The sequence below is a fragment of the Macaca fascicularis genome, chromosome 2, assembly GCF_037993035.2.
Source record: "Macaca fascicularis isolate 582-1 chromosome 2, T2T-MFA8v1.1".
Taxonomy (NCBI): Eukaryota; Metazoa; Chordata; class Mammalia; order Primates; family Cercopithecidae; genus Macaca; species Macaca fascicularis.
In genome coordinates this window covers 120,570,298-120,591,690 of record NC_088376.1, presented here as the reverse complement: position 1 = coordinate 120,591,690, position 21,393 = coordinate 120,570,298, and the positions used below count along the sequence as shown (strand labels likewise).

Sequence of the window (21,393 nt, the reverse complement as noted above, 5' to 3'; positions counted from 1 at the left end):
ACAGGAGCCTGCCACCATGCCCAGCCAATTTTTGTATTTTTAGTAGAGACGGGGTTTCACCATGTGGGCCAGGCTGGTTTCAAACTCCTAATCTCAGGTGATCTGCCCGCCTCAGCCTCCCAAAGTGCTGAGGTTACAGGTGTGAGCCACTGCGCCTGGCCGCATTTCGTTTTTAACTTAATAATGTATCCTGGAAATCGCTCCACATCAATTTTTAGAGATCTTTCTCATTTTTCACCATTAGCTGCACAGAACACGAATGTATGCATCAGCCACTCTTAAATGTTTCCAGTATTTTGCTGCAATGAATACCTTGTATATGTGTGTTTTCATACTGTTGGAGGTATCGTTTTAATTTCTCTAAGTGGGATTTCAATATGTAGTGTTGTTAGATATTGCAAAATTTCTCTCCAAAATGTGCTAGCAATTTATGAGAGTGTTTGCTTCCCCATAGTTTCACAAAAGAATGTGGGGGTCATATTTTTAAAAAATTTTGTCAGTCTGATATGTGACAACTGGTATCTCAGGGTAGTTTAAATTTGCTTTCTGTAATTATGAGTAAGATTATACATTTTAAAATATGGTTTAAGTGCCATTTCAATTATATTTTTATTGTGAAATGTTGGTTTATATCTTCTGCCCATATTTCTGTTGTAGTTTTGGTGTTATTTCCCCCTAAATGTTTACAAACTGTGATAAAATACACATAACATAAAATCATCTTAACCATTTTTAAGGGCACAGTTTAGTAGTATTTTCTTTTTTTTTAATTGTAATTTTTTAAATTTTAAGTTCCGGGATACATGTGCGGAATGTGCAGGTTTGTTACATGGGTATACATGTGCCACGATGGTTTGCTGCACCTATTGACCCATCCTCTAGGTTCCCTCCCCTTGCCCTCCATCCCCCAATGGGCTCTGGTTTGTGTTGTTCCCCTCCCTGTGTCCATGTGTTCTCATTGTTCACCTCCCACTTATGAGTGAGAACATGCGGTGTTTGGTTTTCCGTTCCTGTGTTAGTTTGCTGAGGATGATGGCTTCCAGCTTCATCCATGTCCCTGTAAAGGACATGATCTCCTTCCTTTTTATGCCTGTGTAGTATTCTATGGTGTATATGTACCACTTTTTTTTTTTTTCCCGAGATGAAGTCTTGCTCTGTTGCCAGGCCGGAGTGCAGTGGGGTGATCTCGGCTCACTGCACTCTCTGCTTCCTGGGTTCAAGCAATTCTCTGCCTCAGCCTCCTGAGTAGCTGGGATTACAGGCACTCACCACCACACCTGGCTAATTTTTTTGTATTTTTAGTAGAGATGAGGTTTCACCATCTTGGCCAGGCTGGTCTTGAACTCCTGACCTTGTGATCCACCTGCCTCGGCCTCCCAAAGTTCTGGGATTACAGGCGTGAGCCACCATGCCCAGCCATGTACCACATTTTCTTTATCCAGTCTATCACTGATGGGCATTTGGGTTGGTTCCATGACTTTGCTATTGTAAATAGTGCTGCAATAAACCTATGTGTGCATGTGTCTTTATAGTAGAATGATTTATATTTCTTTGGGTGTATTCCCAGTAATGGGATTGCTGGGTCAAATGGTATTTCTGGTTCTAGATCCTTGAGAAATCGCCATACTGTCTTCCACAATGGTTGAACTAATTTACATTCCCACCAACAGTGTAAAAGCGTTCCTATTTCTCCACAGCCTCGCCAGCATCTCTTGTCTCAAAAATATGGAATGCTTCACAAATTTGTGTTCATCCTTGCACAGGGGCCGTGCTAATCTTCTCTGTATCATTCCAATTTTAGTATATGTACTGCCAAAGCGAGCACAGTTTAGTAGTATTTTCTTTTTTTTTAATTGTAATTTTTTAAATTTTAAGTTCCGGGATACATGTGCGGAATGTGCAGGTTTGTTACATGGGTATACATGTGCCACGATGGTTTGCTGCACCTATTGACCCATCCTCTAGGTTCCCTCCCCTTGCCCTCCATCCCCCAATGGGCTCTGGTTTGTGTTGTTCCCCTCCCTGTGTCCATGTGTTCTCATTGTTCACCTCCCACTTATGAGTGAGAACATGCGGTGTTTGGTTTTCCGTTCCTGTGTTAGTTTGCTGAGGATGATGGCTTCCAGCTTCATCCATGTCCCTGTAAAGGACATGATCTCCTTCCTTTTTATGCCTGTGTAGTATTCTATGGTGTATATGTACCACTTTTTTTTTTTTTCCCGAGATGAAGTCTTGCTCTGTTGCCAGGCCGGAGTGCAGTGGGGTGATCTCGGCTCACTGCACTCTCTGCTTCCTGGGTTCAAGCAATTCTCTGCCTCAGCCTCCTGAGTAGCTGGGATTACAGGCACTCACCACCACACCTGGCTAATTTTTTTGTATTTTTAGTAGAGATGAGGTTTCACCATCTTGGCCAGGCTGGTCTTGAACTCCTGACCTTGTGATCCACCTGCCTCGGCCTCCCAAAGTTCTGGGATTACAGGCGTGAGCCACCATGCCCAGCCATGTACCACATTTTCTTTATCCAGTCTATCACTGATGGGCATTTGGGTTGGTTCCATGACTTTGCTATTGTAAATAGTGCTGCAATAAACCTATGTGTGCATGTGTCTTTATAGTAGAATGATTTATATTTCTTTGGGTGTATTCCCAGTAATGGGATTGCTGGGTCAAATGGTATTTCTGGTTCTAGATCCTTGAGAAATCGCCATACTGTCTTCCACAATGGTTGAACTAATTTACATTCCCACCAACAGTGTAAAAGCGTTCCTATTTCTCCACAGCCTCGCCAGCATCTCTTGTCTCAAAAATATGGAATGCTTCACAAATTTGTGTTCATCCTTGCACAGGGGCCGTGCTAATCTTCTCTGTATCATTCCAATTTTAGTATATGTACTGCCAAAGCGAGCACAGTTTAGTAGTATTTTCACATTCTTGTGCAGCGAATCTCCAGAACATTTTCATCTTGCAAAACTGAAACTCTATGCTTCTTAAATAACAACTCCCCATTTCCTCTTCCCCGTAGCCCCTGGCAACTACTATTTTGTTTTCTGTTTCTATAAATTTAAATGCTTCATATAAGTGGAATGATGCAATACTTGTTTTCTTGTGATTGGCTTATTTCACTTAGCATGATGTCCTTAAGGTTCTCCCATCCCCTAAATTTTAAAGCATTGTTTACACTTTGAGATGTATGTTGCAAATATTTTCTGCCAAATTGTCAATTGTCTTTTGACATTTTAAATTGTTTTTGTTATGCAAACCTTTATGTTTTTATGTAGTAAAAATTAATCTATCACTTGTTTCCTTTTTTTGTATCTAGTATTTGAATCATAACTAGGAAGGTTTTTCCTATACTCAAATTATAAAAGACTTCATCTACGTTTTTCTTCATGATCCTTGTATAGTTTCATTGTTTAAGTTAAATTCTGGAGTTTAGTCTTATGTATGATGGAAGGTATGAATTATTTTATCTTTTTCCAAATGGCTAACCAGTTGTTCCAAATAGTTATTAAAACCTTCATATTTTTCCCAGTGTTTTGAGATGCCATGTTTATCATGTGCTAAATTTTCTGATATACTGGTATATTTTTGGACTTTCTGTTGTTTTCCACTGGTCTGTCTATTCATACACCTGTGCTACACCACACTTTCTGGTATGTTCTAATGTCTCCTAGGGCTAGCCCTCCATTGCAGATTTTCTTTCTCAGGGTTTTCTTGGCTGTTCTTGCATGTTTATTTTTCCACATGAACTTTAGGATCAACTTATTTAATTCCATAAAAATGTATGTAGATATTTTTATTGGTATTGTGTTAAATTAATTTTGGGAAAACTGAAATTTTCATGATGCTAAAATGTCTTTACTAAGATCAAGTGTCTTTTCATTCATTCATGTCTATTTTTAGTCAGACTATTCATTCTTATGGGAGAATTTGTGAAATTATATTATACTGCTATTGTACTGGAATATAATCTCAAGAGAGCATGGGCTTTGTTTTGTTCAGCTACTATGTACTCAGCGTTTAGAACAATGTCTGAATATTTGTTGAATCAGTGGATATATTATAATAATAAGTTAGATAATAAGGAATAATAAGTTAAAGAATCTTTGTTTTGCCTTGAGAAAATGAAGACTCTGCTAAGAATATTAATTTGGCAAGAATTAATCATAAATAAAGAAAAAGATAAAATGGTTTCTTTGTAGGATGTACTTTTGGATTAAACAGTTTTTATTCTGAAAATGTTATTTTTCAGAATATTTTTAATCTGAAAAAATGTTGTCTTAGGAAGAGAGAGTTCAGGAGTTACACTGAAATGATACAACCATGCAGAACGTTTAGTTTTTTTCTTATGTTCTCAGTTCAACTACATTTATATGAAGCAATGTGTAGAAAGTAGTCCTATAGTACCTATTCAGCAGGAATGGCTGGATCACATGTTAAGGCTGATACCTGAGTCTTTAAAGGAAGGGAAAGAAAGAGAAGAACTCCTTGAAAGTCTCATAAATGAGGTGTCAAGTGACTTTGAAAACAGCATGAAGAGATATTTGGGTAAGTAGCATCTAACACACACCACGCTTCTGTCACCTTTGCCTCCCCCCAACCCCACTGAATCAAAAATAGAAATAAGCAAAATGAATAATGAACACTATATATTTAAACTATATCTATTTTTTTCTTTTCTTTGTCTTTTTTTCTTCGAGACACGATCTCTGTAGCCCAGGCTGGAGTGCAGTGGTGCTATTTCAGCTCACTGCAGCCTCCGCCTGCTGAGTTGAAGCGATTCCCCTACCTCAGCCTCCTGAGTACCAGGAACTTCAGGCACGCACCACTATGCCCAGCTGATTTTTTTATTTTTTGGTAGGGATGTGGTTTCACCATGTTGACCAAGCTGGTCTCGAACTCCTGGACTGAAGCCATCCGCCCATCTCAGTCTCCCAAAGTGCTGGGATTACAGACTGAACCACTCAGGCCAGCCCAAACTATTTGTAGTTCTTAGATATGATTTTTATTTAAAGTTTTTATTTTGAGCCTATACTTAAGTCAAAATCCTTACAATTTAAGGGTACTTTTTGTATTTTTTTAAATTAGCTAACATCTTTTTGACTTTTTACTTTATGAGTTTAGCTATACTATTTATAGGTTTTCTAGAAAATACTAACGTGTTTTGGGAGATTTATTAGGGGTATAATCTGCTATTTTTTAGAATAAATTCTTTTCCTTTTTAAAAATTGACAAAAATTGCATATAGTTATGTACAATACATTTTGAAATATGAAACATTGTGGAATAACTAAATTGAGCTAATTAACTGATGCATTTTTTCCCCATATTTACCATTTTTTGTGTGTGGTGGGAACACAGAATCTACTTTTGACAATTTTCAAGGATACAATAAATTGTTACTAACTAGTCACTATGTTGTATAATTGCTTTCTTTCTTTTCTTTTCTTTCTTTTTTTTTTTTTTTTTTTTTTTGTGACGGAGTCTCACTCTGTTGCCCAGGCTAGAGTGCAGTGGTATAATCTCAGCTCAATGCAACCTCCACCTCCCAGGTTCAAGCGATTCTCCTGCCTCAGCCTCCCGAGTAGCTGGGACTACAGGTGCCTGCCACCATGCCCAGCTAATTTTTGTATTTTTAGTAGAGATGGGGTTTCACCATGTTGGTCAGGCTGGTCTCGAACTCCTGACCTCAGGTGATCTGCCCTCCTTTGCCTCCCAAGGTGCTGGGATTACAGGCATGAGCCACCGTGCTCGGCCTCCATGTTATATAATCTCTTGAACTTGTTCCCTCCTATCTAACTGAAATTTTGTAGCCTGTGACTAACATTCCAGTCCCTGGTAGCCACCATGAAATGCACTTTTTTTAAGTGGCCATGCTAGTGACTTTTGAGTAGATGGAATGCAAAAAACTGAGATCTTATTAAAGCTTTTATTTATCTGAACTCTCCTCTAAAGTAAGGCCAAAATAGTACCAATAACTTGATTTTGTTTCAAATAAAGGAGTTTTTTCTTACATTCCTTTTAATGCATAGTAAACTATACCATCCAAAATCAAAAGTTAGAAACTTCGATATTAATAGATTGTGCAGAGATTTTCAAGAAGCATTAATATATCCATGTATTTTAGTGCAGAGCGTTCTTGTGAAACCACCAGTTAAATGGCTTGAAGATGAAGGAGGTCCTTTACCTGAATCTCCTGTGTGAGTAAATAAGTTTACAAACAGTACTTCATCCAATTTTTGATATAGATTAAAAATAAACTGATGTTATATTCAAGTCTACAGTTGTGATACTCAAAGGTATTTTGAACACATCCAAAAAAAAAGGTACTCTTGTTTTTCCCCCAGAGGTACCCTCTCTACTATGCTTGTTTAGTTCTGCATACATAACTGGAGAGATCTTTATGAATGCATAGCTTAACTTAGCCTTGAGTAAGTTTTGGTGTATGCCAGACAGATTTCTCCAGCCCTTTTCTTTAGTCCTAAAGACTGTGTTCTTTCATTTTCGCCTGGGATACCTGAGCCAAAGCACAGTGGAAGTTAGCAGAGCTCTCAGATCTGGCCCATCAGTCTGCCTTACTCACAAATTATTTCTGTTCCCTCTGAAGATAATGCAGTTTTGAGTTCTTGATGTGTTTTTATTAAATGCATATATCTTAAGGTTCCCATTGCTGACCACATTTCCCTCTTCTCAAGCCCCACTTTTCTCACTTCAATACTAATTTCATGTTATAAGCATTATTTCCTAAAGTTTAGGGTGTATTATAATCATGTTCGATATGGTGTTTTGCTTTTCCAGAGGCCTGGATTATTCTAATCCTTGGCGTTCTAGCTATGTGCAGGCAAGAAATCAAATATTCTCTAATTTGCACATTGTTCATCCAACTATGAAAATGTTACTGGACCTTGGTTATACAACATTTGCTGATACAGTTTTGTTGGACTTTACAGGAATTAGGTAAAATCCTGTATTTATTAATTAAATTTAAAATTTGAATGTCTCCTTGCTTGAGTCTATATTTTTGACTGTATAATTTTTAAAACAGATCCCTAAATCTTCAACACTTTTCTTACAGGCACACACCACCACGCCCAGCTAATTTTTGTATTTTTAGTAGAGATGGGGTTTTACCACATTGGCCAGGTTAGTCTCGAACTCCTGACCTCGTGATCTGCCTGCCTCAGCCTCCCAAAGTGCTGGGATTGCAGGTGTGAACCACCGTGCCCGGCCTAACAATTGTGTTTTAAGACCAATATGTATCATTTGCTTCAAATCATATTTCTTTTTCTCATAAATAGAGCTAAAGGTCCAATTGACTGTGAATCACTGAAAACTGATCTATCAATACAAACTAGAAAAGCAGAAGAGAAGATAATGAATACATGGTATCCAAAGGTTATAAATCTCTTTACTAAGAAGGAGGCACTAGAAGGTGTTAAACCTGAAAAATTGGATGCATTTTATAGCTGTGTTTCCACACTTATGTCAAATCAGGTAAATATACTTTATGTATATCAAATGATAATGTTATTAAAATTAGTTCAGTATTTTAAATAGAATTCTATGTAAACATAGTGCTAAGTAATTATTTTGAAATAAATTAAAATATTTCTACTGCAATTTTATTTAAATAATTTTAGCAGAAAAATACTGAGTTTCTGAAACTATCTAAAATGAAAGGAAATCTAGAAGTATATGTTAGTATTATGAGTAATTACTTGGCTCATGCCTAAAGGATATATAAGTTAATTATAGCTTTATTTAGAGTATGTTAACAAAAGAATTATTCTAGTAACATATTTTTGAATTTATTAAATTTAGAGTTGGTTGATTCTCATTTCATTCTCAGTAAAATCTTGGTTTAAAATGTTATTGATCATTGTATAAGAGGTATACGGTGGAAAAATATTTTAAAGTTATAGATAATCTTTAAATGACAAATAGGGAATTTTTAATTTTATGAAATTATATTTATGGCCTTCCCAAATTTTTACTATTGTAGATATACAATTCTAGAAAAATAGTTTTGAAGAAAAACTTGCCCTTTTGGTAAAGACCTCCAACAATTCCATGAATTTTGTCTTGAATATTTAAAAGGATAATATACATATTTAATATCTAGTATGTAATGCTGTAACTAATATACATGGTTTCCTTTCTACCTTTACCCTCTTAAGAGGACTGTGATTATTTAATAAAAGAGATGAGGAATGTCTTGAAGATCATTTAGAACCATGTTTGTCTGCTGGGGTAAATTCCCAACAGTTGGTTCTCTATAAGAAAGCGTTATTCGTACTTTAGAAGCTCCTTGTGCACATTTCTAAGTTCCAGTGACTTTACTTTCACCCAGTAGTGTGCTAGAAATATGGCTCTCCAGAAAAGAAAATCACCCTTAGGCTGGGCACAGTGGCTCACACCTATAATACCAGCACTTTGGGAGGTCCAGGCAGGTGGATGACTTGAGCTCAGGAGTTCAAGACCAGCCTGGTCAACATGGCAAAACCTTCTTTCTACTAAAAATACAAAAATTAGCCACGCATGGTGGCATATGCTTGTAATCTCAGCTGCTCAGGAGGCTGAGGCACGAGAATAGTTTGAGACTGAGAGGCGAAGGTTGTGGTGAGCCCACATTGTGCCACTGCATTCTAGCCTGGGCAACAGAGTAAGACTCTGTCTCAACATAATAAATAAATAAATAAATAAGAAAATTACCCTGATTTGTAGTGTTTGTTGACTTCTGTGGTGTAAATATTCCCACCATGGTAAATTTCGAGCTTCTAAGAGTTTAACAACTGGTCACAAAATTCTTGAATATTTAACAATTGACTCTTGAGAGAACAGGAGCTAGCTCTGGCATTCCACTGTACCTCACTCCATGTGCATGTCCCCACATTACACCCTTACCTCTGCTTGTCACGCCTCCCCTCCCTTCAGTCTTTACCATGTTGTTTGATCTTTTGGAACATTTTCTGTACCAGGGACAGAATTACTAAAGAATGTGAAAAATTCTGAGTCGCCATTTTAAGATTGTTGATACTCTATTAAAAAATTAAGGTTTGGCTGGGTGTGGTGGCTCACGCCTATAATCTCAGCACTTTGGGAGGCTAAGGTGGGACGATCACTTGAGCCCAGGAGTTCAAGACCAGCCTGAGAAACAAAGTGAGACACTGTCTCTAGAAAAAAAATAAAAAATTAGCCAGGCATGGTGGCTTATGCCTATTGTCCCAGCTACTCAGGAGGCTGAGGTGGGAGGATTGCTTGAGTCCCGCATCCCAGGAACTCGAGCCTACTGTGAACTATGATTGTGCCACTGCACTCCAGCCTGGGCAACAGAGCAAGACCCAGTCTTAAAAAACAAAAATAGGCTGGGCACAGTGGTTCACACCTATAATCCCAGCACTTTGGGAGGCCGAGGTGGGTGGATTACCTGAGGAAAGGGGTTTGAGACCAACCTGGCCAACATGGTGAAACCCTGTCTCTACTAAAACTACAAAATTTAGTCAGGCATGGTGGCAGGCACCTATAATCCCAGCTACTCAGGAGGCTGAGGCAGGAGAATTACTTGAGCCCGGGAGACGGAGGTTATAGTGAGCCGAGATCGTGCCATTGCACTCCAGCCTGGCCGACAGAGTGAGTCTCTGTCTCAAAACAAAAACAAAACCAAAAAAACCAAAACTAAAAACAAAATTAGGTTTTGCATATAATGTTCTATTTATTGTTTTAGGTTATATTTGTTAATGTATGTTCTCACTTATTTGGGGGCTAAAAATTAAAACAGTTGAACTCATGGAGATAAAGAGTAGAAGGATGGTTACCAGAGGCTGGGAAAGGTAGTGGGAGAAGTGAGCGCAGGGGGTGGTAAGTGGGGATATTTAATGGGTACGAAAAAGTTAGAAAGAATGAATAAGCTGAGTGTGGTGGCTCACACCTGCAATCCCAGCACTGTGGGAGGCCAAAGCTGGTGGGTCACTTGAGCTCAGGAGTTTGAGACCAGCCATGAGCAACATGGCAAAACCCTGCCTCTACAAAAAATACAAAAATTAGCCAGGCGTGGTAGCATGTGCATGTAGTTCCAGCTACTCAGGAGACTGAGGTGGGAGGATGGCCTGAGCCCAGCAGGCAGAGGTTGCAGTAAGTGGAGGTCTTGCCACTACACTCTAACCTGGGCAACCCTGTCTCAAAAACAAAAAACAAACAAACAAACAAAAAGAATGAATGAATAAGACCTAGTATTTACTAGCACAACTGGGTAACTACAGCAAAACATAATTTAATCATCCCTTTCAAAATAACTAAAAGAGTATAATTAGATTGTTTGTAACACAAAGGATAAATACTTGAAGTGATGGAAATCCCATTTACGCTGATGTGACTATTACACATTACATTCCTGTATCAGAATATCTCATGTAACCTTTATATACACCTACTATGTACCCACAAATATTAAAAATTAATAAGAACATATCATGCTGATTAGCTGGGTGTGGTGGCATGCATCGTAGTCCCAGCTACTCAGGAGGCTGAGGCAGGAGGATTGCCTGAGCCCAGGAGTTCAAGGTTACAGTGAGCTATGATGGCACCATTGCACTGCAGTCCTGGCAACAGAGTGAGACACTGTCTTAAAAAAAAAAAATATATATATATATATATATATATATGTATATATGTGTGTGTGTGTGTGTATGTGTGTGTATACACATGTATATATAGTATGCTGAATGAAGTAATTTTCAAGACTAAACGGATTGATAGCATGTTTTAATTATAGAAGATTATAATCAGATATAGACAATTCTAATCAGTTTACTGATGTTAGTTAAAAGTTGAATTTGTACTCTCTAAAGTAATAATGATTTATATCATGCAGCTAAAGGATCTCTTAAGGAGAACTGTAGAAGGATTTGTAAAACTCTTTGACCCAAAAGATCAAGAAAGGCTGCCAATATTTAAGATAGAATTGACATTTGATGATGACAAAATGGAATTTTATCCTACCTTTCAAGATTTGGAAGATAATATTTTGAGTTTGGTAGAACGAATAGCCGAAGCTCTGCAGGTATTACATCTTTACCCATCGGGTTTCTTTATGTGGCTCTTTTAAAGAATTTTAAATTATTTGAGTCGAATCTCTATGAAGTGTATATGTACATAAAATGTTATGACTCTTTGTGTTATTTTCCTCCCTCAATTATTTTAAATTAGAAATTGCTTTCTCTTTGAAAAAGTCTCTTGGCTGGAGATGACATCTTCTTTCTTAGAACTTTTCTTGTAGCTATGAATTGATTTTTTTTTTTTTTGGCATGTCTCATCTCTACTGAGTTGTGAGCTTCTTAAGAACAAGATCTAATTAATATTTGTTCTTTCTAGAGCTTTCTGGTATAATTACTTTGTCAATAAATATTAGTCAATAAATATTTGTCGGCCGGGCGCAGTGGCTCACGCCTGTAATCCCAGCACTTTAGGAGGCCGAGGCAGGCGGAACACGAGGTCAGGAGATCGAGACCATCCTGGCCAACATGGTGAAACCCCATCTCTACTAAAAATACAAAAAGTAGCTGGGCGTGGTGGCACGTGCCTGTAATCCCAGTTGCTCAGGAGGCTGAGGCAGGAGAATTGCTTGAACCAGGGAGTTGGAGGCTGCAGTGAGCCAAGATCATGCCACTGTACTCCAGCCTGGCGACAGAGCAAGACTCTGTCTCAAAAAAAAAAAAAAAAAAAAAAAAAGATAAATAAATAAATATTTGTTAAATATTTATTTGTCAATAAATAATTAGTCAATAAATATTTGTTGAATGATAAAAAACTAACGCAACTTAAGGTTTTCTTTGTTTTGTTTTGTTTGAGACAGGGTCTCACTATTGACCTAGGCTGAAGTGCAGTGGCTATTCACAGACATGATCATAGCACACTGCTGCCTCAAACTCCTGGGCTCAAGTGATCTTCTTGCCTCAGTTTCCCAAGTAGCTGGGACAATAGGCATGTGCTGCTGCACCTGGCCCAACTTGTTTTACGTTAGACTACAAACTATACAATTTTAAATCATTATTTTGTATCAAGTTATTTTTTCTTCGGCCATTGAAATCTGAAAAGAATGTTAAAAAATATAGTATAAGATCTACATATAGGCCCAGCGCAGTGGCTCACGCCTGTAATCCTAACACCTTGGGAGGACGAGGCGGGCGGATCGCCTGAGCTCAGGAGTTCGAGACCAGCCTTACCAACATGGTGAAACACCATCTCTACTAAAATACAAAAAATAGGCCAGGCACGGTGACTCATGCCTGTAATCCCAGCACTTTGGGAGCCCAAGGCGGGCGGATCACAAGATCAGGAGGTCGAGACCAGCCTGACCAACATGGTGAAACCCTGTATAAAAATACAAAAATTAGCTGGGTGTGGTGGCGTGCGCCTGTAATCCCAGCTACTCAGAAGGCTGAGGCAGGAGAAGCACTTGAACCCGGGAGGCGGAGGTTGCAGTGAGCTGAGATCGCACCACTACACTCCAGCCTGGGTGACAGAGCAAGACTCTGTCTCAAAAAAAAAAAAAAAAAAAAAAAAAAATCTACATATAGATTAATTATACAGTTAGATATTTATTATATACATTGTTATTATTTTTTTTTGCGTTAGAATGTCCAAACAATCCCCTCTTGGCTATCAGGAACTTCAACACCAGTAAATCTTGACACAGAACTTCCTGAACACGTGTTACACTGGGCTGTTGACACACTGAAGGCAGCAATACATCGGAACTTAGAAGGTGCAAGAAAACATTATGAGACATATGGTGTGTATGATATATATAATATTATACCATTTGTCATCATTTTATTTGTGCTAGAATTTGGTCAGGTGTCTGTTTGTCTGGGGCTGCCATGAAAGAACAGGGAGAGCCAGAAGTGAGCATAGGCGTAGCTTTTGGCAGAGTCAAGAATCAAACCCAATACATTTTGTTGTCCAGTCCAAAGGGTGTGTGTGAACTGGAGCGGGGTGGTAAAGTCAAAGGCAGAGAGAAGAAATGTTGGAATAATTCAAGGGTAAAAGCAAGGTAATTTCTGAGAATAGTTTCAAAGAGGATGTAGCTCAATTTTATTGGTCTGAAGTCTCCTCATGTATGTGTGAGGTCAGGATGTATGGTTGTTCTTTGACATTCTATTAACCAACATCTTCTATTAATTGGTGTATCTGTACCCCTAAGTCATTCTTAAAAGTCTCAAATACTCTATTACCTTTGTTTTAAAATGTTTGTGTTTAACTTGGTTTGCTTTTATTCTACCCATTTTCTTAAAATATAGTAAATCATATATGTTAATACTCTATTAATAATAATATTTAATTGAGTAGGTTCCCCATTCCATGATCATATAAAAAGTGTTTTATCTTCTAAAAAGGGTATTACTGAGATTTTAATTAGATTATTAATTTTCAGTTGAAAAATATAACTGGCTCCTTGATGGGACCGCAGTTGAGAATATAGAGACTTTTCAGACAGAAGATCATACTTTTGATGAATATACAGAGGTAAGTGGTAATTCTGTTTTTATTAATGTGTTTTGAATTTTTTGTAACATTAGGATCTTTCCATTCTAAAAGTAAATGTTTAAATATAATTTCTTATTTAAAATATAATTTCAACAAAACTCATTGTCTTACCTTATAATTTCTTTAGTCATTCATTTACTCATTTATTAATTCAATAAAAATTTCCTTATCACATTCAGACACCTAGCAAGATTTGGTGATGCAAAAATAAATGATAGGGTGGGAATGGTGGCTCATGCCTATAATCCCAGCACTTTGAAAGGCCAAGACAAGAGGATTGCTTGAGCCCAGGAATTTGAGACCAGCCTGGGCAACATAGTGAGACCCTGTCTATATGAAAGTTTTTTTTGTTTGTTTGTTTTTTTAATTAGCCAGGTATGGTGGTGCATTCCTGTATTCCTTCTTACTCAGGAGGCTGAGGCAAGAGGATCACTTGAGCCCAGGAGGTTGAGGCTGCAGTGAGCTCTGATTGCACCACTGTTCTCCAGCTGGGCAACCGGGCGAGACCCTGTCTTAAAAAAATATATACAACTATTGTCTTCAGGAGCTTATATTTGGCCTGGAAGCCTGACATGGAAATAACAACTATGAAGTATTAGATAAGTACTAGAATAGAGATATGGACAAAGTGTTGTTTGCTTTGGGAAATTGGTGAAGATATTACACAAGAAGTGAAATGTGAGTTGGGCTTTGAAGTAGATTTTATAAGTGGAGAAGGGAGGGGATGTAGCATGAACCAAGGTGTTCAGAGAACATAAATGAATGAAAATAGTTAAATAATAGGTAACAGGGACACAGTACATGGAAGATTTAGAATATGATGAAGTTTGAAGTGTAAGTTGGAGCCACATGGGAAAATCCTGAAGTATCTTTGCTCAAGAGTTTGTACTTTGTTCTGCAGGTTTTTAGCCATGGAAATAATCTATTTGGATCTGAGTTTTAGAAAGATAATTCTGGGCCAGTGCAGTGGCTCACACCTTTAATCTCAGCACTTTAGGAGGCCAAGGTAGGTGGATCATGTGAGGTCAGGAGTTCGAGACCAGCCTGGCCAACATGGCGAAACCCCATCTCTACTAAAAATAAAAAATTTGCCAAGCATGGTTGTCTATGCCTGTAATCCCAGCTACTAGGGGGACTGAGGAGTAGGAGTGCTTGAACCTGGGAGGCGAAGGTTGCAGTGAGCAGAGATCATGCCACTGCACTCCAGCCTGGGCAACAGAGTGAGGCTCCATCTCAAAAAAAAAAAAAAAAAAAAAAAAAAAATTCTGGTAGTAGTGGGGAAAAGGCAATTGAAAGAGAAAAGACTCCCACCTCCTCAAGGGACCTTGTTCTATTGGTTAAAACTAGCCTAATATTTCTTCACTTTCCTTCTTTCTATTGACTGTTTAGATTTTTAAATGTATATTTTATACATTTTAATTTTTCTAACATCTTAAATATTAAACATATACAGGTTTTTTTTTTTTTTTGAGACAGGGTCTCACTCTATTGCCCAGGCTGGAGTGCAGTGGCATGATCATGGCTTACTACAGCCTTAACCTCCCGGGTTCAAGCAGTCCTCCACTTCAGCCTCCCGAGTAGCTGAGACTAGAAGCGTACACCTCCCGGCTAACTTTTGTTTAAAGTTTTTTTTTTTTTTTTTTTTTTTGAGATGGGGTCTCCTTACGTTTCCCTGGGTGGTTTTGAACTTCTACACTCAAGCAATCCTCCCACCTTGGCCTCTCAAAGTGTTGGGATTGCAGGCATGAGCCACCACACCCAGCCTGTACAAATAAATTGAAGGAATTTTACAAAGCATACCACCTACATTCTAGGATTTTGCTATATTTATTTGTCATTCCATCCCTTTTAAAAATTCTTTATTGGCCGGGCGCGGTGGCTCAAGCCTGTAATCCCAGCACTTTGGGAGGCCGAGACGGGTGGATCACGAGGTCAGGAGATCGAGACCATCCTGGTGAACACAGTGAAACCCCGTCTCTACTAAAACTACAAAAAACTAGCCGGGCGAGGTGGCGGGCGCCTGTAGTCCCAGCTACTCGGGAGGCTGAGGCAGGAGAATGGCGTGAACCCGGGAGGCGGAGCTTGCAGTGAGCTGAGATCCGGCCACTGCACTCCAGCCTGGGTGACAGAGCGAGACTCCGTCTCAAAAAAAAAAAAAAAAAAAAAAAAAAAAAAATTCTTTATTAATTTCAAGAGAAATTAACTTTAAAAAATCAACTTGAGATTTAGTTTATATACAATAAAATGTACCTATTTTAATTGTACAGTTATATGAGTTTTGACAAATGTGTATACTCATGTAACCATCACCAGAATCAAGATGTAGAACACTTCTCCTACCTCAGAAAGTTTTCTTATACCCCGTCCTGGTCAATTCTCCCCAACTCTGACCTCAGGAAACTGCTGGCATGCTTTCTGTTACTATAGATTAGGTTTTTGTTTTCTAAAGTTTCAGATAAATAGAATCATAAATACATACTCTTTTGCATCTGATTTCTTTTATTAGCATAAAGTTTTCGAGATTTATCTATGTTGTGCGTATCAGTAGTTTATTCCTCTTTTGTTTGTTTTTGTTTTTGTATGTATATGTGTTTTTTGTTTTTGTTTTTGTTTTCGAGACGGAGTCTTGCTCTGTCGCCCAGGCTAGAGTGCAGTGGTGCAATCTCGGCTCACTGCAACTTCTGCCTCCCAGGTTCGAGCCATTCTCCTGCTTCAGCCTCCCGAGTGGCTGGGACTACAGGCGCCCGCCACCACGGCTGGCTAATTTTTTGTATTTTTAGTAGAGAAGGGGTTTCACCGTGTTAGCCAGGATGGTCTCGACCTCCTGACCTCATGATCCGCCTGCCTCGGCCTCCCAAAGTGCTGGGATTACAGGTGTGAGCCACTGCGCCCAGCCTAGCTTATTTCTTTTATTGCTTAGTAGTATTTCACTGTATAGATATACAGTTTCTTTATTCATTCACATTTTGATGGGTATTTGAGATGTTTCCAGTTTTTGGCTATTATGAATAAAGTTACTATGGTCTTCTGTTTATAAGTCTTTGTGTGGACATATGCTTTCATTTCTCTTTCTAGGAGTTGGATTGCTACGTGGTATGGGAAGTGTATGTTTAACTTTTAAAGAAACTGTTAAGCCAGGCATAGTAGCTTGCACCTGTAGTCTCAGCTACTCAGGAGGCTGAGGTGAAAGGATTACCGGAGACTAGGAGTTCGAGTCTGCAGTGAGTTATCATCATGACACTGCACTCCAACTCAGGTGACAGAGCAAAACTCTTGTCTCAAAAAACAGAAGAAACTTCAATTTCTCTCAAAGTTGTTATATCATGTACAATCTCACCAGCAGTGTATGAGATGTCCAGTTCTTCTACATCCTTTTCAGCCTTCGGGATTATCAGTCTTTTACTTTTTATTATTGTTTTATTTTTTCCCACTGCACTTTCACATCTAGATTACCAGCCTTTTTAATTTCATGTGTATGTTGGTATCCCATTGTGGTTTTAATTTGCATTTCCCTAATGACTAATGATGTTTAGCATCTTTTAACATGTCACGTTCCATCTGTGTATCTTTTTATTAATAAAAATAAAGTGTCTCTTAATTGTTTGTACATTTTAAATTGGGTTTTTATGTTTTATTGTGGAGCTATAATGGATGTATTTTATTGGACTATATTGTTATAATCAATGTTATGGAGTTTTAAGAATTCTTTATATATTCTGGGTAAAAGTTCTTTATCTGAAATAGTTTTGCAAATATTATCTCATAGTTTATGCCTTGACATTTTATTTTTATAACGATGTCTTTCAAGGAGCAGACATTTTAAATTATAATTAATTCTAGTTTATCACTTTTTTCTTCTGAGGTTCATACTTTTTGTGTCCTAACAAATCTTTCCTACTCCATGATCGTAAAGATTCGTTCCTATATTTTACTCTAGAAGCTTTTCTTAGAATCCCTAAACAACACATGTGATCGTCTAGAAGTTTTATAGTTGTAACTTTCACATTTAGGTCTATGCCCTTTGTAAGTTAACTTTTGTATGTGGTGTGGGATATAGGTCATGGTTCAGATGTTTTTCATGTGGACATCCAGCTGCCCCAGCATCATATGTCAAAAATACTGTCTTGTCCTCATTAAAGTATCTTGCCATCTTTGTTGAAAATCAATTGACCCTATATCTGTGGGTCTATTTCTGGATTCTCTATTTTCCATTGATTTATATATCTATTCTTATGCCAGTACCACACTGCCTTGATTTCTGTAGTTTAATGGTAAATTGTAAAATCAAGTAGTGCAAGTTCTCCCACTTTGTTCTTTTTCCAAAATTATTTGGACTGTTCTAGGTGCTTGGCATTTCCATATACATTTTAAAATCAACCTATCAATTCCTAAAGAAGCCAGCTCGGATTTTGGTTAGGATTGCATTGAATCTCTGAATCAATTTGGAAAGAGCTGCCATCTTGAAATAGAAGCTTTCAGTACATGACCATAGTATGTATTTAAATTTATTTGGACGTTCTTTAATTTCACTCAGCAATGTAGTTGTAGTTTGCACTGTACAGCTCTTGCAAATATTTTCCTAAATCTGTCCCTTAAAATGTTTCAGGTTTACCTGATTTTCTTATAGTTTTTTTTTTTTTAAACAGAGTTTCACTCTTGTTGCCCAGGCTGGAGTGTAATGGTGCGATCTCGGCTCACTGCAACCTCTGCCTCCTGGGTTCAAGCAATTCTCCTGCCTCAGCCTCCCCAGTAGCTGGGATTACAGGCACTTGCCACCACACCCAACTAATTTTTGTATTTTTAGTAGAGACAGGATTTTGCCATGTTGGCCAGGCTGGTCTTGAACTCCTAACTCAGGTGATCTGCCTACCTCGGCCTCCTAAAGTGCTGGGATTACAGGCATGAGCCACTGCACCTGGCCATAAATAGTATTTTTAATAGCAATTTTTATTTACATTACAGTGTTGAATAGCAGCAGTGAGATAGGGCATCCTTGCTGTGTTTATAGTGTTGTGGGAAATATATTCAGATTTTCATCATTAAATACGTTAAGAGTTGGGTTTTTGGTAGATGCCCTTTATCATGTGAATGAAATTCCCTTCTATTCCAAGTTTGCCAAGAGTTTTTATAATGGGAGGGTGCTGAATTTTGTCAAGTATTTTTTGGCACATATTTAATTGATCACATGGATTTTCTCTTTTTTTCTGTTAATATTTTGAATTATATTTATTGATGTTCAAATATTAACCCAATGTTGTTTTCCTGGAATAAACCTGAATTACCCCCAAAATTTAGTGCCTTAAAATACCAAACTTTATTATCTTATACTATCTGTGGGTCAGGAATCCAGCCTTGGATCAGCTGGGTCCCTATGGCTCAAAGTTTCTCATAAAGTTGCAGTCAAGCTGTCAGCTGGGGCTATGTTCTTATGAAGGTTTGACTAGGGGCAGAATCATTCCAAGTTCACTCAGGTGGTCATTGACAGGATTTGGTTTGCCACAGGCTATTGAATTTCTGGTTTTGGATACATAGATATTTAGGATTGTTATATTTTCTTGATGAACATTATTATTATAAAATAACCTTTTAAATCCCTGATCTTTTATATATATAAAATCAGGGATTAAAATACATATATAAATATATAAAAATATATAAAATAATATAAAATATATTTGTATGTTTATAAAATTTATATATAAATATATATCAAATATGTATTTAAAAATATATAAATATATATATTTTTTGAGATGGAGTCTTGCTCTTGTTGCCCAGGCTAGAGTGCAATGGCACGATCTCGGCTCCCTGCCACCTCTACCTCCTGAGTTCAAGTGATTCTCCTGCCTCAGCCTCCTGAGTAGCTGGGATTACAAGTGCCTGCCACCATGTCCAGCTAATTTTTTTGTATTTTTTAGTAGCCATGGGGTTTCAACATGTTGGCCATGCTGGTCTCGAACTCCTGACCTCAGGTGATCTGCCCACCTCAGCCTTCCAAAATGCTAGGATTACAGGCGTGAGCCACCGCGCCTGGCCCCTGATTATGTTTCTTATTCTGAAGTTTTTTACTGATACTGATACTCTAGCTTTTATTTTACAAAACAACTTTATTGAGATGTAATTCACATATTATATAATCAATCAAAATCAAATATTATATAATCTATCAAAAAGTATGATTTATTTCTGTCATTTACTGTGTCACATATTTTGGTACTCTGTTATATATGTGTAAATGTCATATCTTTCTGATGGACTGACCCTTTTATTATTTTAAAATATCTCTCTTTATCTCTAGCAACATTTTTTTTTAAATTTTTTTTTGAGGCAGGGTCTTGCTCTGCCGCCCAGACTGGGTTGTAGTGGTGTTGTCACAGCTCACTGCAGCCTCAACCTCTCAGGCTTAAGTGATCCTCCTGCCTCAGCCTCCTGAGTAGCTGGGAATACAGGCATATGCCACTATGGTGGGATAACTTGTATTTTTTGAGAGAAGGGATTTCGCCATGTTGCCTAGGCCAATCTCAAACTCCTGAGCTCAAGCGATCCACCTGCCTCAGCCTCCCAAAGTGCTGGAATTACAGATGAGAGCTACCACACTTGGCCCTGAATTTTCTGTATACAATATCATGTCATGTGCAATAGTGATTGTCTTACTTCCTTTCTAATCTGAGTTCCTTTTGTTTATTTTTCTTGCCTAATTTCACTGGCTAGTATCTGTAGTACAATGTTTTGTTTTGTTTTAGACAGGGTCTCACTTTGTTGCTCAGGCTGGAGTACAGTGATGTGATCTCAGCTCACTGCAGCCTCAACCTCCGAGACTCCAGTGATCCTCCCACCTCAGCCTCCTAAGTATCTGGGACTACAGGCACAGACCACCACGTCTAGCTAAGTTATTTTTTTGTTTTTAGTAGAGACAAGGTCTCACTATGTTGCCCAGGTTGGTCTCAAACTCCTGGGCTCAAGTAATCCATGCACCTCAGCCTCCTAAAGTGCCAGGATTATAGGCATGAGACACTGTGCCCAGCCACTGTAGTACAAGTTCTTTTTTTTTTTTTTTTAGACAAGGTCTCACTCTGTTATCCAGACTGGAGTGCAGTGGTAGAACCTTGCTCACTGCTGCCTTGACCTCCCAGGCTCAAGCCATCTTCCCACCTCAGCCTCCCAAGTAGCTGGAACAATAGGCGTGTGCCATCACACCCAGCTAATTTTTGTATTTTTTGTAGAGATGGGGTCTCACTATGTTGCTCAGGCTGGTCTCAAACTCCTGGATGAAAGTGATCCTCCTGCCTCAGCCTCCCAAAGCTCTGGGATTACAAGCATGAACCACTGTGCCTGGCCCTTATCTTGTTCTTGATCTTAGAGGGAAATGTTCATTTTTTCATCATTAAGTATAATGTTAGTTGTAGGTTTTTCCTAGACATGCCTTATGAAAGTTGAGGATGTTCTCTTCTATTCCTAGTTTGTGTTTTTACCATGAAAGAGTGTTGGGTTTCGTTATATGCTTTTTTTTTTTTTTCTTTTTTGACTGGTCAAGTACCCAATAGTGAGAAAGGGGGAAAGAGTAGAACAAGCAGTTTGATCTGTGATTAACTGTGAACAATCAAATGAGATAACTCACTACCTTTAGACCAGTTTGTTTAATGCTTTTTTGGCATCTATTGAGATGACTATGGGTTTTTTTCTAATATGCATACTTTTTACCTTATTTGGTTTATATGGTTTCATGAAACTATTTTGTGAATGCATAAATGCATAATTACTTTCACAAATTCAGAGATGGCATATAGTTGTCTTTTGGTAGCTGCAGGTATTTGTTCTAGGACCCATCTATAGATATCAAAATCTGCA

The 21,393-nt window shown here is 38.1% G+C and overlaps 1 protein-coding gene and 2 non-coding genes across 4 annotated transcripts in view; 1 reads left to right on the top strand and 2 right to left on the bottom strand.

Moving 5' to 3' along the window:
• DNAH12 (dynein axonemal heavy chain 12) overlaps window positions 1–21,393 on the top strand; it is a 238,947-nt gene that overhangs the window by 29,998 nt on the left and 187,556 nt on the right. The window contains exons 5-12 of one of the 2 annotated variants that reach the window (XM_065540821.2): window positions 4,359–4,548; window positions 6,128–6,200; window positions 6,799–6,957; window positions 7,299–7,494; window positions 10,871–11,059; window positions 12,634–12,790; window positions 13,433–13,524; window positions 16,621–17,156. In XM_065540821.2, coding sequence (XP_065396893.1) covers window positions 4,359–4,548; window positions 6,128–6,200; window positions 6,799–6,957; window positions 7,299–7,494; window positions 10,871–11,059; window positions 12,634–12,790; window positions 13,433–13,524; window positions 16,621–16,659 — 1,095 coding nt within the window. In that variant the 3' untranslated portion in view covers window positions 16,660–17,156. Of the gene's footprint in view, window positions 1–4,358; window positions 4,549–6,127; window positions 6,201–6,798; window positions 6,958–7,298; window positions 7,495–10,870; window positions 11,060–12,633; window positions 12,791–13,432; window positions 13,525–16,620; window positions 17,157–21,393 lie in introns of those variants that run through there. The other variant, XM_015446091.4, reaches the window with a different exon arrangement.
• Window positions 1,720–1,825, bottom strand: LOC135969742 (U6 spliceosomal RNA). The gene has a single exon (XR_010585160.1). It is a non-coding gene; the product is annotated as a U6 spliceosomal RNA (small nuclear RNA).
• Window positions 2,803–2,908, bottom strand: LOC123571952 (U6 spliceosomal RNA). Its single transcript, XR_006696310.1, has one exon. It is a non-coding gene; the product is annotated as a U6 spliceosomal RNA (small nuclear RNA).